This window comes from Geotrypetes seraphini, chromosome 9, assembly GCF_902459505.1.
Source record: "Geotrypetes seraphini chromosome 9, aGeoSer1.1, whole genome shotgun sequence".
Classification (NCBI taxonomy): domain Eukaryota; kingdom Metazoa; phylum Chordata; class Amphibia; order Gymnophiona; family Dermophiidae; genus Geotrypetes; species Geotrypetes seraphini.
Window position 1 is genome coordinate 144,739,241 of NC_047092.1, and position 17,951 is coordinate 144,757,191.

The 17,951-nt window shown below is 39.3% G+C and overlaps 1 protein-coding gene across 1 annotated transcript in view; it reads left to right on the forward strand.

The window, feature by feature from the left end:
• ACSL3 (acyl-CoA synthetase long chain family member 3) overlaps positions 1 to 17,951 on the forward strand; it is a 192,159-nt gene that overhangs the window by 158,633 nt on the left and 15,575 nt on the right. The window contains exons 8-12 of the mRNA XM_033957807.1: positions 290 to 361; positions 4,082 to 4,221; positions 5,547 to 5,719; positions 8,758 to 8,832; positions 14,132 to 14,323. Of these exons, the coding sequence (XP_033813698.1) occupies positions 290 to 361; positions 4,082 to 4,221; positions 5,547 to 5,719; positions 8,758 to 8,832; positions 14,132 to 14,323 (652 nt within the window). The remainder of the gene's footprint in view (positions 1 to 289; positions 362 to 4,081; positions 4,222 to 5,546; positions 5,720 to 8,757; positions 8,833 to 14,131; positions 14,324 to 17,951) is intronic.

Here is a 17,951-nt window from a genome sequence, read left to right on the forward strand (position 1 = left end):
GGGGGGGGGTTAAAAAGCTACGAGGAGGGCATAAAGGGGGGTATTTGCTCCATAAAACGTACCTTATTTCCCCCCTTTTTAGGAGAAAAAAAGTGATCTCGGTTTATATTCAGATCTGTTTATTTGAGTATATATAGTATTTCACTCAATATACAAAATCTACTTTTAACAGTAAAGGTTATCCTTGTTGGTTATGAAAATCGTCCTATTTAGTGCATAATACTGAATTTTCTTGCAAAGCACAAAATGAAGATTCATAACAGGTGGAATTTGCTTTTGTTTTACTTAGTCCAGCAAAATTAAGAAGGGAAGCAAAGGGGATGCAAGTGAACTTCAGCCAACTCTAATGGCTTCTGTACCAGTGAGTATTGTGCATCATAAGAATGTGTATATGACGCAGAAGAGAGACAGTTTAAAAATAGTTACTGGAAATGAGAAGATGCAAGGTTGCATAGACATGTCTTACCTAATGTTCTCTGTTGCAGAAAGGGGAAAAAATGTGTATAAATATTTACATTTGTACTGATCTAAAATGATGGACCATTGGGGATATTTAACAAAAGTTGGAAGAATTCTAGTCTGAGCAAGTCTTGCTTGTACTTAATTTTGTGCATATGAAAATGTTGTATATCAGTGTGGATTCTATATTGAATAATAATTGTATCACTTCCAAGTAGTTGTTTTTATTCCTACTTTTTTTATAAATGCAAAAATAGCATGATGCAAATAGTTAATTCAGCTGCAAGCAGTTTATTCACCAGAAGCCTCCCCCCCCCCCCCCCAAGTTAGCCAATTTGGACTTTTCATATGTCTAATGTACAGTACTTGATAGTAGATGATGTGGTGGTCTGATTTAACTCTGCCTGGGCCAGACAAAAGCAGTCTATATCCGTTTTCTGTCTGTTTTCTTGGTGACGGGACAAAAGCGTGCGAGACAAATGCGTGCCGACAATTGATAGCGGACAATTGAGCACAAGACTTCAGCGCGCCGCTCTAAAAGCTTCTTTTAACGGGCTCCGACGGGGGTTTTGGGGGGGAACCCTCCCACTTTACTTAATATTTATTTATATTTTTATTTCTTATATACCGCTATACTGTGAAGTTCGAAGCGGTTTACAATAAAGATACATTTTGACAGTACATGGGATGCAAACGGTTTACAATAAAGATATATTTTGACAGTACATGGGGTGTAAGTGGGTTACAATACAAGTGGTTTACTATAAAGGTGCATTTTGTCAGTGTATGGGATACAGGTGGGTTACAATAAGGTTACATTTTGTCAGTACATGGGTTACAATAATGGGTTACAATAAAGATTCGTTTGTCAGTACATGGGGTGCAGGTGGGTTACTGTTCGCACTGCTGTGTTGGGGGAGTTTGGGGGGTGTAACCCCCCACATTATACAGAAAATGTAACTTTTTACCTATTTTTTCGTAAAAGTTACGTTTTCAGTATAATGGGGGGGAGTTATAACCCCCCCAAACCACCCCAACGGCAGCGCCACACTATTAAGTAAACTGGGGGGGGTCCCCCCAAACCCCCATCGGAGCCCGTTAAAAGAAGTCTTGCGCTCAGTTGTCAGCTCTCAACTGTTGGCACACGTTTGTCTCGCGCGCTTATGACTGAACGTTTTCTTTCTACTATCTGTTATAAGTAGATAACTAAAAATTTCAGCTAAATTGAAACTACAAAGAAGAATGCACTAATAATTGATGTGATGCTCCTTTGTCCCTATTTGAGTAAGTTTATGCCAACATAATACTTCTGTGATTGTGTTAAATCGTAGGATAGTTTTCATTTATTCAATGCTCCTTTCATTAAATACTTTTCATTTATCCTCTTGTCAACATTGCCACACACTAAATCCAAAATATTCTTCCTGTATATTTTTCCTGTTACTTTATTTTTGGGTGTAAAGGTTTGCTTGTGCCATCAAAGATGGTTTTATTCCTTACTCTGGTAGGGAGGGATGTAAAGAATATATGCCATGTTTATTAATTTTTAATTAGTTCGTTTTATTAAATTACTTTTCTGAATCTATAGAACAATGTCTCAAACCTTTTTAGTTCTGGCACACTGAACAGAGCAAACGTTTCTTTGTGACACATTATAAATGAAATTATAAAATTTCCAAACAAACAAAAAATTAGATTTCAGTTATTTATTTATAGTTTTTTAAGCTACGCATGGGTAATTGTAACAATGGTGAAGCTAAAGAAGATAGAATAAAAATGCTAATCAATACAATGGATGTACTTGTTTTTGAGTGCAAACTAACTCAAAACATGACTGTTGATCAGCAAACACGCATTTCATTACCCACCATCTGCAGTCATTCTCTTTTTTTCGATTTAATTTGTCAGAGCTGAAAATCCAAGGCTGTAAAACTAAAAAGATCCAAACAGCGACAAAGCAAGTTAGAATAACTGCTGCATAAAAAATTAAAACTAAAATTACTTGCCATTAGTTTTCAAGGACCAATCATGTCAAAGAATGATGCTTGTCTGGGCAGTTGTATCCTTACTCATAACATTGACAAGACTCGTGCGTACATGCATACGTGTCGTCTATTCTAGTGTATACTTTTGAAGGGAATTTTCTAAAATAAAGTAAAATTCTGGAATCTCTTGTTGCACACCACTGTGCCGTGGCACACAGTTTGAGAGACACTGCTATAGAGGGTCGAAGCACACAACACAGAAATAAAACAGAAAAAAAGCACCATCAAGCTAGGAATAGTTAAGAGTCCTTTATTAATGAACTTGACACAGGCTGTGTTTTGGTGCAAAACGCTGTATCACAGTCGGTCAAATTAATCTGTACTCATAAAACCTCTCAAGTGTAAAATTAGCGCAACACACAAAACAAAACTTTTTTAGTCACCTGGCAAATTCAACACCCAGGGCTTCTTTTATCAAACCGCGCTAGCAAGGTTAGCACGCGACTTTTAATCACACGCTAACCCCCGCGCTGGCCAAAAAACTACCGCCTGCTATTACGCGCATTAAACTGCTAGTGCGGCTTGATAAAAGGAGCCCCTAATTGCTGAAGTAGAAAACAGTCGTATATATTAGGATAGACAGAAAAGAGGAAATAAATCGCACTGTTAGCAAGTTTTGCAGGGAGTCTCACTCATTCAACCTGAAAAATACATACTGAAATCATAAGCACAAAAACATGGAGAAAAACAGACCTCATGCACAGACCGCCAGGACTGCCAGTACCCTAAGCAGTCTGTATCATCACTGGTCTGTAAAAAAAAACAACTCCACACACAGCATAAATATTGTAGTTTCTCATACATCCATAAGACTTTTATATCAATAGAATGCTTTTAAGCGAAACAATGCTCCAGATTCCACTGAAAAAAAAACTTAAAGAAAAAATGACTACAGCTGAGTGATTAAATGTTCAGTTCAAATTTTCAAAAGAGCATTATTTTCATGCTCTTTTGAAAATATATTGTGTCTGAATGTCATATAATTAGTTAAGTTGGATTGCTTTAGGCATCGGAGTCCACAGACCTGGGACTAGAGCTGAAAACACCTCTTTTGGATTCTTACTAATCTTGCCTCTATAGTTGTTAGATTTTCTTAGGATGCACATATACTGAAAACAAGAGAATGCATTAGAGAATACCAAACTTGTTGATCCATAAGAACAAACTCAGCCCCTTATCCTGAAATGCTAGCATCAGTATTTTAAGTTGCATACAGTAATTAACTGGTAGCCAATGAAGGTAATGCAATACAGGGTCAACATGATCTCTATATTTAGAGTTGGAGTGCATCTTGGGAGCCACATTTTGCGTTGATTCAAGTGTTCAGCTTTTATTGCAGAATAGTATCAGTTTTTGTTGGAGCAATTTCTCCAAATGGGTTAGGTTTGTTCATACCATGAGAGGAATAAACCTCACTCCTAGTCCCAGGGTATATGGCATATACTGTAGTGTCAGCCATGTGGGTAACTGTGTGTGCTGGTTTATGGACATCTATTGCTTTTCAGTGCACCGGCCTTCTTAACAGCCTAGCACCAGTTTCCCTTTGTTTTTCTCTTGTGTTTTTATTTTGTGAATAGGAAATCATGGATCGCATCTATAAAGGGGTCATCACTAAAGTGAACAGCATGAACAAGTTCCAGCGTTCTCTGTTTGCACTGGCTTACAATTATAAAATGCATCAGATTTCAAAAGGCTATAGCACCCCACTTTGTGACAGGTATATTGCACAAATGTTCTATTTCATTCTAGAGCACCTAGGTCAGGGGTAGGCAAACTTTTTGACTCGTGGACCACAATGGGTTCTTAAATTTGACAGAGGGGTCAGGTAACGGGGGGGGGGGGGGGGGCACGATGCTGCAAGAGGAAACAGCACTCCTGCAGCTGCCAGCTGCTGAATCTTCACAAATTTTCTTTTTGCACATTGTGCCTCCCTCCTATGTCCTTGGTGCCCCATTGCCTCCTTCCTATGCCCCCATTACCTCCTTCCTATGTCTATGGTGCCCCATTGCCTCTTTCCTATGCCCCCAGTACCTCCTTCCTATGTCCATGGTGCCCCATTGCCTCCTTCCTATGTCCATGGTGCCCCATTGCCTCCTTCCTATGCCTCCAGTGCCCCCTTCCTATGTCCTTGGTGCCCCATTGCCTCCTTTCTATGCCCCCAGTACCTCCTGCCTTTGTTCTTGGTGCTCCAGTGCCTCCTTCTTATGTCCTTCGTGCCCCTTTCTATGTCCATGTCCTTTGTGCCCCAGTGCCTCCTTCTTATGCCCACAGTGCCTTCTTCCTATGTCCATGGTGCCCTAGTGCCTCTTCCTATGCCCCACTGCCTCCTTGCTATGTCCTTAGTGCCCCCTTCCTTCCTCCCTCCTCTCCAAGCCGACCTGCACCAGCTGCATTTAATTACTTCCCACCATACCCCGAAGCCGCGCCGAAGCCTGCCTGCCCTCAAGCCGACCCCCCGCCAATTCCTCCTCCCCCTCCCGGTGCAGCATCCACCCGTCTGTCCGTCCGCTGGCTCCATACATCCGCTCACCGCTGCCCGCCCACTATATTGACTTAAAGCCCCGCTAGTGCGCAACGAAGGGAAGGGCCAGGTGCGTACCCGCAAGCCTTCTCTCGATGTCAATTCTGACGTTGGAGAGAAGGTCCGGGATTGGCTGGCCTGGCCCTTCCCTTCATTGCAGCACCAGCGGGGCTGTAAGTAAATATAGTGGGTGAGCAGACGGACAAGTGGCCCGTGTACTGCGCATTTAGAAACCCTGCCTTACGCCATGGGCTGGGTTAAAAAGCTAAACGGGCCGTAGTTTGCCCATGTCTGACCTAGGTGATGTCAAATATATAGGACTTAAATTTGCAAGTTATAGAAAGTAGGCCATCTTCATGCAAATTAATTCTGTCTGTAAGGACAACAAATTATTGCATTAGAAAAAGGTACAGATGTTTACATTTTTTTTAAAACTGAAAGGTTATTAAAAGGAAACAATGTACTTCAAGACAAGAGAAGATTGGACTCCTGCATTTTGTTTCTCCATGCTTTGTTTCTAGAATAATTTTCCGAAAAGTGAAGATGCTGCTAGGTGGGAAAACTCGGATCTTGCTGTGTGGAGGTGCTCCGCTTTCACCAGCAACTCAGCGGTTTATGAATATCTGTTTCTGCTGTTCTGTTGGGCAGGGATACGGTCTAACGGAGACATGTGGTTCTGGAACAATCAGCGAAGGTCAGTGCAGGCCAAGAAAAGGCATGTTTGAGCAGTAAGAGACAGATTTCTGTCATGTCAGCACAAGTAGTTTTGAGTTCTTGGCTGTATTCCAAACTGGAATGTATTTTCATCTTATGTCTGATTTCTTTATAGATGAATTTTGTTTTTAAGAACTGTTAATACCATAATAGTTAAAATCATAGGAAATGTTCCTTTATGAAGCAGCCTACTGTAATTAAAAGCTTGGATGCATTTAAGAATAGTTAAAATTAAATCTGTAGCATGCATTTAGTTGAAACCTGCTGTACTAAAGTATAATTACAATCCAGAATACAACAGTTCACTTAATTTTTTTTATTTTTATTTATGTCTGATTCTGATCATGTGTCATCATGTTTGATTTGTTTACACTGGCTTCCTGTTGAAAAAAACAGAATTTTGTTTAAATTCTACTGTATCTTATTTAAATTTCAACATGGTCTGTTCCATCATATATGTATGTTATTTTGTTTGTCTCAGATGCTGCAAATTTTTTTTTTGTTTCAATTTTCCAAATCCTAAAGATAAGAAATCTAATAATTAATAAATCCTCATTTGCATATCAAGCAGCAAAAAAAGTGGGAATAGTTAATGTATCAAATCAGGTCCATCTTTTATCATAGCTTATTTAGGTAGCACCTGAAAACCTTCTTATTTTAAAAAAATTTATAACTTATAGGTTTTTTTGATATTGTTTTTGGTTAATCACTGTCATTTTGATGTATTGTAATCTTCAAGTTGGTTTGACCAGTGTCTTCATCATTGTCAATCACTTTGAACTTTTGATTTATATGAGGAATATATAACTATTGCTATGCTATTGCCACCGTACTGCACAAATGGATGTTATCCATTTCTACCAGCAGATGGAGGTAGAAAAAACTGACTTCTGCCAGTGACATTACTAGCATAAGTAGAGGTGCTCCCTGAAACAATCTAGTACAGTACTTTTCTCTACCTTCATCAGGTCATGCTGCCTGTGCTGCTGTCCCTGGTACTTAGCTCCTCACTCTGCTGGATGTAGCCACACAACATGGTCAAACCTAATCGCCGCTTCCAGATCATGGACTTAGGATTGTACTTGATTGAGCTCGGAGCTTGGCTCAATAGCCCCCTGTCACACTTCTTACTACCACTGTGTGATGTTTTGGCTTGGTTTTGCGAGGCCTGTCCCCTCCATCCTCCCATTTCTCTTTGTTTGAGAGTGCTCACCCTACTGCTTCCTGGCTTTCTAAAAGTGCTTGGTTCAGCAGCACACATACAAAAAATAAATTCAGTTGGCCTGGCTAGCTTTAAGCCCTTTGTTGGAACTACATAGAGAATTTCCCTTTAGGTCCACCCATAGAGAACCAGGAACAATATGCCAGGGATCCCAGACTGAGGTACCTTGAGGCAGTAAGACATGCTGACCAGCAGAGCCTCAGCTGAGCAGACATAATGGATTATTTTTATTGTGCGTCTTTCCTCTCGGTGAGGATTTTACAGCTCCCTTAAGCTGGAATGGAAAATTCTCCATTCTTTCTCATCTCGCTCACAGGGAGAATAAATCCATGGTCATGTGACAGGCTTTTTCAGTCCTGCCCACCATAGGGGGTCCCAGGGGTTTTTTTGGCTCCAGAGCTTGAACCAGATGTTTAAGTAGGCCCTATACAGGTCCCTTCATAGGACCTATTCTTATCACTAACCATCATCCTCTTGGTGGTGGGCCTCAAGAAAGTCGGCAGGGACTCCGTTTTGGGGTTTCAGTGCCATAGAACAGATTTGGTTAAAAGCTACAGCCTCAGCACCCTGAGGTGGTGGGTTCAAACCCACACTGCTCCTTGTGACCCTGGGCAAGTCACTTAACACCCCTTTTGCCCCAGGTACATTAGATAGATTGTGAGCCCGCTGGGACAGATGGGGAAGAATGCTTGAGTACCTGAATAAATTCATGCAAACCATTCTGAGCTCCCCTGGGAGAACAGTATAGAAAATTGAATGAATAAATAAATAGAGCAGTCCCATGGGTTTTTAGCTCTTTTGTTATAAAGAGCTGTCTTGTCTCTTAGACTGGGGTGATCATATCTGAGGATCAGAAGATGGACAAAAATATTGGAAAGGCAATGGTGAAAGGCAGAGCAATGCTTGGATGCAAAGGGAGAGGAATTTCTAGCAGAGAAAAAAATGATGTCTCAGACTTACATAATTTGGAGTACTATGTGCAGTTCTGCAGATCATGCCGTCAAAGGATCTCAACAGAATAGAGTCAGTTCTGAGGGTGGCTGCTAAAATGGTCAGTGGTCTTAGTCATAAAACATGAGACCAACAGATTTAGGTATCTATAGTATATGCACTCTGGAATAAAGGCAAGAGAGATCATAATGTAAATGGAGGAATTATTTAAATGTCCATGGAAGGGGTCTCTCAGTTGAAAGGAAGCTCTGGTTGACAGGATGAGGGTAAAAGTAGACAGATTCAGGATTAATCTGAGGGAATATTTTTTTATGGAAAGGGTGGTAGAGGCATGAAACAGGGCCCACCGTGGAGATGAGAGTGGTATCTGAATTCAATAAATCATGGGACAAATACAGATGACCTCTGAGGGAGAGGGAAAGGATTGCAGAATAGAGAAAGGCTGTATGGTCTTTATCTGCAATCATGCTTCTAGGATGTATTACCTATTTTAATAATTTATCCTGGAAAAAGATCTAGAACTTGATCTTTTTTCTCCTAAAAGTAGGATAATCTATTTCTAAGTCTGAAGATCCAATAGAATTTTATTGTTTGCTGCAAGTGTGAACTAGTAAACTATTTTTCTCTTTGTTAGATGGTATTCTTTCTAAAACCTTATGAGAGGATCCGAGGAACTTTGTGGACCAAATAGGTCAATGCCAATGGATCCATATGATGTAGAAATTTTAAAAATAACATCTTGATCTGTACCTTGTACCCCATAGGGAGCCAGTGAAGGAATTGATAGACTCAAAATTGATGAAATGTTCTTTAATACAAGCCCAATTTTTTTTTGTTAATTTTAGAATCGGACTATAGCACAGGCAGAGTAGGAGCACCTCTAGCTTGCTGTGAAATCAGATTAAAGGACTGGGAAGAAGGTAAGGAGTTACAAGCAATTTTTGTTTAATTAAACAGTATGTTAGAATTACTCAACTACAGATTAATTGTAACTCAGGTGCTAACATTTGGCAGAGGTTTCAAACCAGTTTGCTATGAGAGTTTGTCCACATCCACAAGGAAGAACTCAGGTCAATAATCGTTACTGCAGAAGTCAGTCTTGTTGTCCTTCCTCTTTTTTCCTTCCACCATCACCTTGGGGTTCTCGAGCCAGTCCTGTAGCATATCCAACCAGTCATGTTTTCAGGTTATCCACAATGAATATGCATAAGATAAATTTGCATTTATTGATTCCATTCTAATCTCAAGCTTTTTTGATTGCTTAGTTCCTCAATAGGTCCTGAGCAATTCACAGTTGAGAAAACCAATGCAATCATTGGAGAATCTACAGAAATTAAATGATACAAAAATCAAACAATTTAACAATCATCCAATTCAAATATTTTCTAAAGAGAAATATTTGTAAATACCTACAAAATAGGAGGGAAGTGGGTTGCTGTTTTAATTCCCAAGGGCAAACTATTCCAAATGTAGACAACCTGAAAGAAAAATGAATTATTTAAAAATTTACAGAGGAAAAGCTTAGTAAATTGCAGAACCAAGCTTGAAATTTATTTATGACACTTTTAACCCCCTTAAACCTAAGCAGTTTACAAGAACACATACAGTACATAATTGTCAGACAACCCACAACATATACAAAAACCAACAGTTTATAAATTCATTACAGCATTGTTTTGTAAGACTGAAATAATCCAATCAAGTTTACCAAAAATAATGATGCTTGACCAGATATAATTTGAAACAGCTACGCATGATGTCTTAAGTGTGACGTGAGCTTGAATTAGAAGTAAATGGAGTCCTTTTAACAAAGGCATTACTTTTTATCATGCTTCAGTCTAAATATCATTTTAGCAGCGGGTTTTTGTACTAATTGATCTGTGATTTAATAGAAATTTCCACAGTGAATTGAATTACAATACCACCAGCCTAAGCTGTTTTAGTTTAAAATGAATCTTTCTAAACAGATAATCTGAGGCTCTAATGTTAATGATATGTCTAAGATCACCACTAAAATTTGTGTAGACTTCTCAACTGGTAATATCTCTGTATCTCAATGGACAAATCAGTTGGCAAATCATGTTAGGAATTACTGAACCAAATAACTTTTAGTTTTATTGGTGGTCAACCTCAGCAAATGAGACCTATTCCTTAAGCTAACTTAATTTAATTTAATTCTTATATACCTAACCTACCATTAGCAATCTTAGCATAGGAAGCACTTGATTCACTAAGAACTGGAGCAAGAACAAAAACATCTGCATATAAATATAAGCATTGTTGATCTAAACTATCCCTAAAGAATTCAAAAAGATGTTAAAAAAAAGTAATAGAGAACCATGAGGCAGTGCACATAAGTTATATATCACCATCTATCTAGTTCAGTGGTTCCCAACCCTGTCCTGGAGGACCACAAACCAGTCGGGTTTTTGGGATAGCCCTAATGAATATGCATGAGAGAGATTTCTATATAATGGAGGTGACAGGCATGCAAATCTACTCCATGCATATTTATTAGGGCTATCCCAAAAACCCGACTGGCTGGTGGTCCTCCAGGACAGGGTTGGGAACCACTGATCTAGTTCATCTTACTGTCTATAAAATATTGTTCAAAAATGTGAGGTCATAACCGAATTAAGCTGATGATACTTGAAGCATTACATGTTTTCCAGTCAGACATACTTGATGCAGTATCAAAATGTGTTCCTGACTGGATTTTGTATTTTAGCCCGTGGCTTCAGTCCCAACTATGAAAAGCCCTGCAGAAAGTCACATATATATATGAACAGAGCAACCTTAAGCTCAGAATCCAAATACTTGATCTAGTACGATAGATACTATATTCCTGAAGCAATCGTGTAGTCAACCTTTTTGCGCGAGAACTCTTGTAAGGAGCTTATTTGCATTCTTTTGCTCCTCCTATCCTTTTGGATTGTCAGTCAACTCCTCAGTTGTCTTTCTACAAGTGAAACAGTAGGAGGTTGTCTTTTCTCCTTGTGTTTTTCTAAATTTGCTAACCATTTGCAAGACTTTTCAGTACTGCAGAGGATCTCCTTTGTGGAACAGCTCTGGCTGCAGGACAACGCAGACTCTGAGGTTGAGAATCTGCTTCCAAGGGGTAGGCTCCTTGGCAGTGTACTCACTTGGATACCTGCATGGACAGTTCAAGGGCTCGGGCCAGTTCCCTTGGGAGCACAGCTCACCCCAGATTTGTCTACAGTGGGCTTGAGCACTGGCTCCATGGCAGTTTTTATCCAGGATCGAGGTAGTGGCTAAGAAAGCAAATAGAATGTTAGGAATTATCAGGAAGGGAATGGAAAGCAAAAATTAAAATGTTATAATGCCCTTGTATCACTCTATGGTATAGCCGCACATTGAATATTGTGTGCAATTCTGGTTGTTTTATTTAAAAAAAAAAAAATATATATATATATATATATATATATATATATATATATATATATGTACCTTTTCTAATTCTGAGATATATATATATATCAGAATTAGAGAAGGGTAATGAAGATGATAAATGGGATGAGATGACTTGCCTATGAGGAAAGGGTGGATGTGAATTTCTTGTTTACTCTTTCAAAAAATACTAGGACTAAGGGACATGTGATGAAGCTACTAAGTAGTAGATTTAAAACAAACCAGAGATAATATTTCTTCACACAACATGTGATTAAACTCGAAAATGTGGTAAAATCAGTTAGCTTAACAGGGTTTAAAAAAGGTTTGGATAATTTCCTAAAAGAGAAGTCTGTAGGCCATTATTGAGGTAGCTTGGGGAAATCTACTGCTTATTCCTAGGATTAGCATAAAATCTGTTTTACTACTTTGGACCTGGGTTGGCCACTGTTAGAAACAGGATACTGGGCTTGATGGACCTTTTGGTCTGTCGCAGTATGGCAATTCTTATGTTCTTATGGATTTTATTGACATACAGAGGATATGGCACATGGCCACATATCTCTATCAAAGCTGATTCGACCAGAAGTGTGACGTCTTTATTGGCAGAGACCCAGAAGTTCTGCCTGAAGAGATTTGTAGAGCAGCTACTTGGTTTACTCTTCTTATCTTTACAAAGTTTGCAGAGGAGACATGGCTGTACTGGAGGATGTCACTTTTGGGTTCTCGGTCTTGCGGGCACTGCTTTGATTTGTCACATAGAGTACAGACACCTATGTCTTTGCAGCAGAACAAAAGATTAGGTTCTTACCTCAATCTTCTTTCTGTTAGGACAGGCCATACAGAATACTATGTGTTCTATCAGTTTTTTAGTGCACCTGCTTTCTGCCTCAGAGAGATCTCTAGTCTGAAACTGGAGTGTTTCTCCTGGAGTTGGATGAACATGTACGGATAAATTGCAAATAAACTAATGAATTTGTTGAGTTGGGCCCCTATATGCAAGGGCTAGTTGTACACACCAGGTTGGTTCATTGGAACACCTATGTTGTAAGTTTATACAAATTATTATTCTTAAGAGTTAGAGCAGAACAGAAATGTATTGTGTTCTTGGGGAAGTTCCCTATGTTCCTCCTTCTGATTTCTTTTCTTATAGTAGAGCTCATCTGCTTTGATATAAATTGAAGAGGGTACTCCACTGGTAAAGGAAGAGGAGCTGAAAGTAATTCACAACTAGGGGATAATCACCCAGAGTACAGACTCTTGTATCTTTTAACAGACATAAGGACTGCATCTGTACTTGTGCTAAAAAGTAACAGAATTTGTCATCATCTTAGAGACCTAGGGCCTATTTTTAACAGATTTTCTCCCATTTTGTTTCTGGAGAAAACAGGAATAGTAATAAATACAGCCCCCTAACCTGTTGAGTATTATTTTGAGCTGTATATCAAGTATTTTGATTCTGGGCTTGACCAAGGTTGCTCTGTTTGGATATGTAATGTGATCTTCTACAAGGCTTTTCATAACTAGTGACTGTTGAAATTTAATACAGAACTGGGCTCTTCTATGAAACCATTAAAAATCAGGCTAGGAACACATTTTTTATATTGTACTACACCAAAAGTTCTTGCTATGTTGTTTAAGTGTGTCTGATTGGAAAATATCTAATGCTTCAAATATCATTGCTGTAGGTAATGACCGCACCTTTTTGGATAATATTTTAGAGATAGTGAGATGAACTAGAACAGGGTTGTCCAACCTGCGGCCCCATGAAGTATTTTGTGCGGCCCCGGTCGAGGGCGATGCAGTGTTTTCCTCTGCTGCCTCCAGGTGTTTACTGTGTTGCCGGCTCCCTCCTCTGTCTTGCTGCATCGTTTGCGCATTTGTGCGACCCCAGAAACATTTTTTTGGGCCAATGCGGCCCAGGGAAGCCAAAAAGTTGGACACCCCTGAACTAGAAGATGGTATATAACTTGTAACCAGAAAGGCTTTGATGTTTTAAATATGAATAACAGTAAATCCATAAAAGGGGGAAGAATGTGATCAGTTCTCTGACTCTAGTTGGATTACAAATTCATGTGTGGGACAGCGTGTTTGCAGGCATGAGTGGATCCCTTTGGACTACACGGTTGCAACCTTCTGGAGATAAGTACTGGTGGAGCTTTTTTACATTAATATTTTTGTGATTTTGATTTTTGTATTCATGCTACTACGCTGTTTGCCGTGACTGAGGTCTGAGAACTTTGGGGACTTATTATTGCTTATCCGGTGGGGGTAAGCACAGGTTTTTCTCAGCAAATCCTTTGAGTATTTTTTTACTGCAGTTTCTCCCCCGGTTAGAAGAACTTATGATTTAACTACTTACGAGCCTTATATGGCTTAATGTTTAGGCGAGCTTGTGTCTCTGCTTGATGGTTTTGGGGCTCGTTTTTGTAATAAGTGTGGCTCCATTTCCCAGATTAGTCCTGGCAAACATCTGTCTGCCAAGTAAGTGTATACATTAGATATGAATAACTACATTAAGGACCCCCAAAACTTCTAGAAAATTATTGTATTCTGTAGACCTGTGTTAGGGATGTACTCTCCCTTGAAATCCTAGTACAGTGTAGAAAGTTTACATTTTCAGTGCAACCAAGTTATGATGCACTGTTACATTAAGATTTTGCAAGTCTATGATTTCTCTGAAGTCTGTCCAAATTATTCCGGTCAGACTTTTTAAGATTTTGATCAAAAGCTGTTCTGTAAGTGGGGAGGGGGTCATTAGTTATTTTAAAAATCAATTTTTAATTTGTGATATACATTGTACATTTTTAGGTGGATATCATTGCACTGATAAACCAAATCCCAGAGGTGAAATTGTCATTGGAGGTTCTAATGTGACAATGGGTTACTACAAAAGTAAAGCAAAAACAGAAGAGGATTTCCTCGTTGATGAGAATGGACAGCGATGGTTTTTCACAGGTGATATTGGAGAGTTTCATCCTGATGGATGTCTACAAATTATTGGTGAGTCGTATGGGAGGTGTCAAGATTTCAGCTCTTAAAAAAGTAGTTAATGTTCTGGAGAAACTATTAAATTTATTCATTACTTGAGAAGAGATTTTGCTATGTAATTGGCCATTACAGCAGATTTCTTAAAAAGGTTCCACAGTATAGTTATATTTTGGATAAATGAACTAGCAAGTTTTAATAGAAAGTTTTCTTTCATAAGATTTTCTAATTTTATATTATCTTCATTCTTCTATTTGCTGTAGCTTATCAAAGTTCTCAGTCTTGGTGGCAAACCCATGCTAGGAGAGATATAGCAATTCACTAGGATCCAGGCGCATTGAGACTGTCAATCCTTGAGGTGTGCTAGATACTTAGAAAAAATTCAGGGCACTGACCTGTAGATCCTCCAGCTACTTTTCTTCCTCCTCTGGATCTGGAAAATTTAAGAATTGGCAAGATCCAGTAAAACCACATTAGGGTGTTATATTTCCATTTTATTTCATACAACAGAATGTCTGTAAGGAAGCCTAAGCATGCTGGAAACTTTTGTAAATCATGTGTGCAGAAAAAAAAAAAAAATCTGGAAAAGGTGTTATGATTTGCTGGAAGAATTGAGAAACTCCATTAACAGTTCAAGTAGCACCTAAGAGAATTGATGCCATGTAAAGGGTACCAAATTGTCCTGACTTTGATGGAACCAGTTACAACACCATTCCCTTGTTGTGGAATCTGCCTTAAAAGGCTCTTACAGTTTAAGGTCTCGCGCTTCAGCACCTCTAAGTAGAGAAGCTAGAAATTTAGACTGCTTTGGCAGAAGAATCTTTCAAGCTTATATGCTTCCAAACTGCATACTAGACCAGGGATAGGCAATTCCGATCCTCAAGAGCTGGAGCCAGGTCAGGTTTTCAGGATATCTACAATGAATATGTATGAGATGGATTTGCATGTATGAGATGGAATATGTATGAGATGGATCCCTCCTTGAGATGCAAATCTATCTCATGCATATTTATTGTGGATATCCTGAAAACTTGACCTGGCTCCGGCTCTCGAGGATCGGAATTGCCTACCCCTGTACTAGACTAAGTTTTATTCAATGATTTATTTGAAGTCTCTAATACAGAATACAGTCCTTCCGTGGACTTTCTTCCCATTAATAAAGTTTCAGAATTCCGGAAACTTCACAGAAATTTGCTGGATACTAGAAAATATCTTGCAAGAGGAGCATTCAATACCTTTGTATCATCTTGACCCTCTACTTTAGTTGTTAACTATGCTTCGTCTTTCCTGGCTTGGTGTCAGATCTTGAGTCTGCTGTTCAAGAGTGCCTTTCAGATGTCTCTTGTCAAGGTGACAGTTTATTCGGTGACAAGGTAGAAGAGGAAGCCGATCAGTCAAAAAACATAGAGACACTATTAAAATCCTATCTAGGCCACAGCTGTCTTCCTCTTCTAGAGCATAAGAATAGCCTTACTGAGACAGCCCAATGGTCCATCAAGCCCAGTAGCCCGTTCTCACTAATACCTGACCAAAACCCAAGGAGTAGCAACATTACATGCTACCGATCCAGGGCAAGCAGTGGCTTCCCCCAAGTCTTTCTCAATAACAGACTATGGACTTTTCTTCCAGGAACTTGTCCAAACCTTTCTTAAAACCAGCTACGCTATCCACTCTTACCACAAGCTATGCTATCTGCTGGCCCTTCCAAATTCTTTTACTAACATAATAAGCAAACTTGCTTATCGATATGGCCTTGAGAGGTTTTCCAGACACCCGAGTGCAAGGTATGAGACCGGAGAAGGTGATAATAGACACACAATTATTCTCATCTTAACTAGTGGCGGGTAATTTTCTAATAGATTGCAACCACACACTGCTATGCATTTCTGCTGATGGACAGGAAATACTCCAGTGATTAAGCCTATCTAAGTGCTTACTTCCATAGGTAGAAACCCAAATTGTCTCAACAACTACATTTTTACCCTCAAGCCATACGGTTGTTTCTTATAATCCACCTTTTACTAGATACCATTATTCTTCCAGTTTCCTGGTGGCCTTAATGACCTTGTTTTTTTTCTCACTTCTACTTCAACCGTATATATCAAAACCTTTTGGTTAAAAAAAGAAGGAACATAGATGTATGTCCCATTTCCAGTTCACTTAGGACCAAGATCTTCTTTTCATAAAACATTCATTTCTATATCGGACAGCCAGAAGGATTTTGCCTTCTCTGTCCAGTTTTCTACTATCATACCTGGTTCTGGAAACCATCCATTCATTGATGTTTTTATTTCAATTGGTTTCCATTCCCTGCCTAGTGTAATCTCTCACTAAGTGCATTCAGGTTTCTGGTTACTTTCTTCGTTGCTGTTCTCTTACCATTCTTCACCTAAGCAGAAGTTCTAGGTTCTCATGCTTAGCACTCATAGTTCTGAGTCCAGTGCACTGAATCCATATCTCAGTAGCACTTGAGGTCGGATTCTTTAGAACATGCTTCAGTTTAATACTATCAGTTCTTGTGATATTTCCTTTCAACCATACACCTATTCTGAGCATCCATTCATTTCTACATTAATGGAAGCCTTCAGTAAAGTCTAACTTCCAATCACACCTTCTCCAGTAGATTTTGATCTCCAACTGCTCCTGTCTTTGCTGATCTTTTTTCCAGTCAACCATATGCTCATTTTTTCTTTTCCACTACCTTTCTTGAAAAGTTCTACTTCTACTTTACATAATTTCTGCTTTTCAAGTGGGTGACCCTCGAACTTGTCTCTATTCACCTTACTGGAGAGCTACCACAACTCTCCAAGTGACCCTCGGGAAGAGCAATCCTGATATCTTTCCTAGCCTCCAGTAAGACCAATTGGCCCATTCCCTAATAGACTTAACAGGGGGTTTACAAACTTTCCTTTCCATAATGGAATACTTTTTCCAGATCATTATGCATTCTTCCGACAGTAGTCACAGAGTTTCTCTCCTTATTATGTTCTTTTTACCTCCAGTCATGCTTTTCATATTGCTTTGTAAGTATGTTTTTGTTTCCCATCTACACATTCCTAAGCCATGCAGGGCTTCACCTAGCCTAATGTTTTCTTTTCATCCTTAAACATTCCACATTCCAGTACCCAAATAGACATTTTCTACCTGGGTCTTCATGGCATTTCCCTCCTATGCAGGGATCCGACAGCTGCTACGAAGTTGGCTTACATTTTACAACCTCTATAAATGATGACTTTGATTTCTTTGCTTTTCACTCTTATTGAGGACATTTGTATACCAGTTTTTAGTCCTCAGTTCACTTCTCCTTCCATTGCTCTCTGTCTACTCATATCAGACGTTATATCTGATTTCATTGAGTGGCACTACACCATTTCTGTTTCTTTAGAGACTAATTCTCCCTCTATCCATTTCAGTTAAGCTAGGGAGTCTCATCTGTGAGAATATGCTGCCTGCTGGTCCTGGGTTAAAGCACAGTTACTTAAGAACATAAGAATAGCCTTACTGGGTCAGACCAATGGTCCATCAAGCCCAGTAGCCCGTTCTCACGGTGGCCAATCCAGGTCACTAGTACCTGGCCAAAACCCAAGGTATAGCAGTATTCCATGCTACTGATACAGGGCAAGCAGTGGCTTCCCCCGTGTCT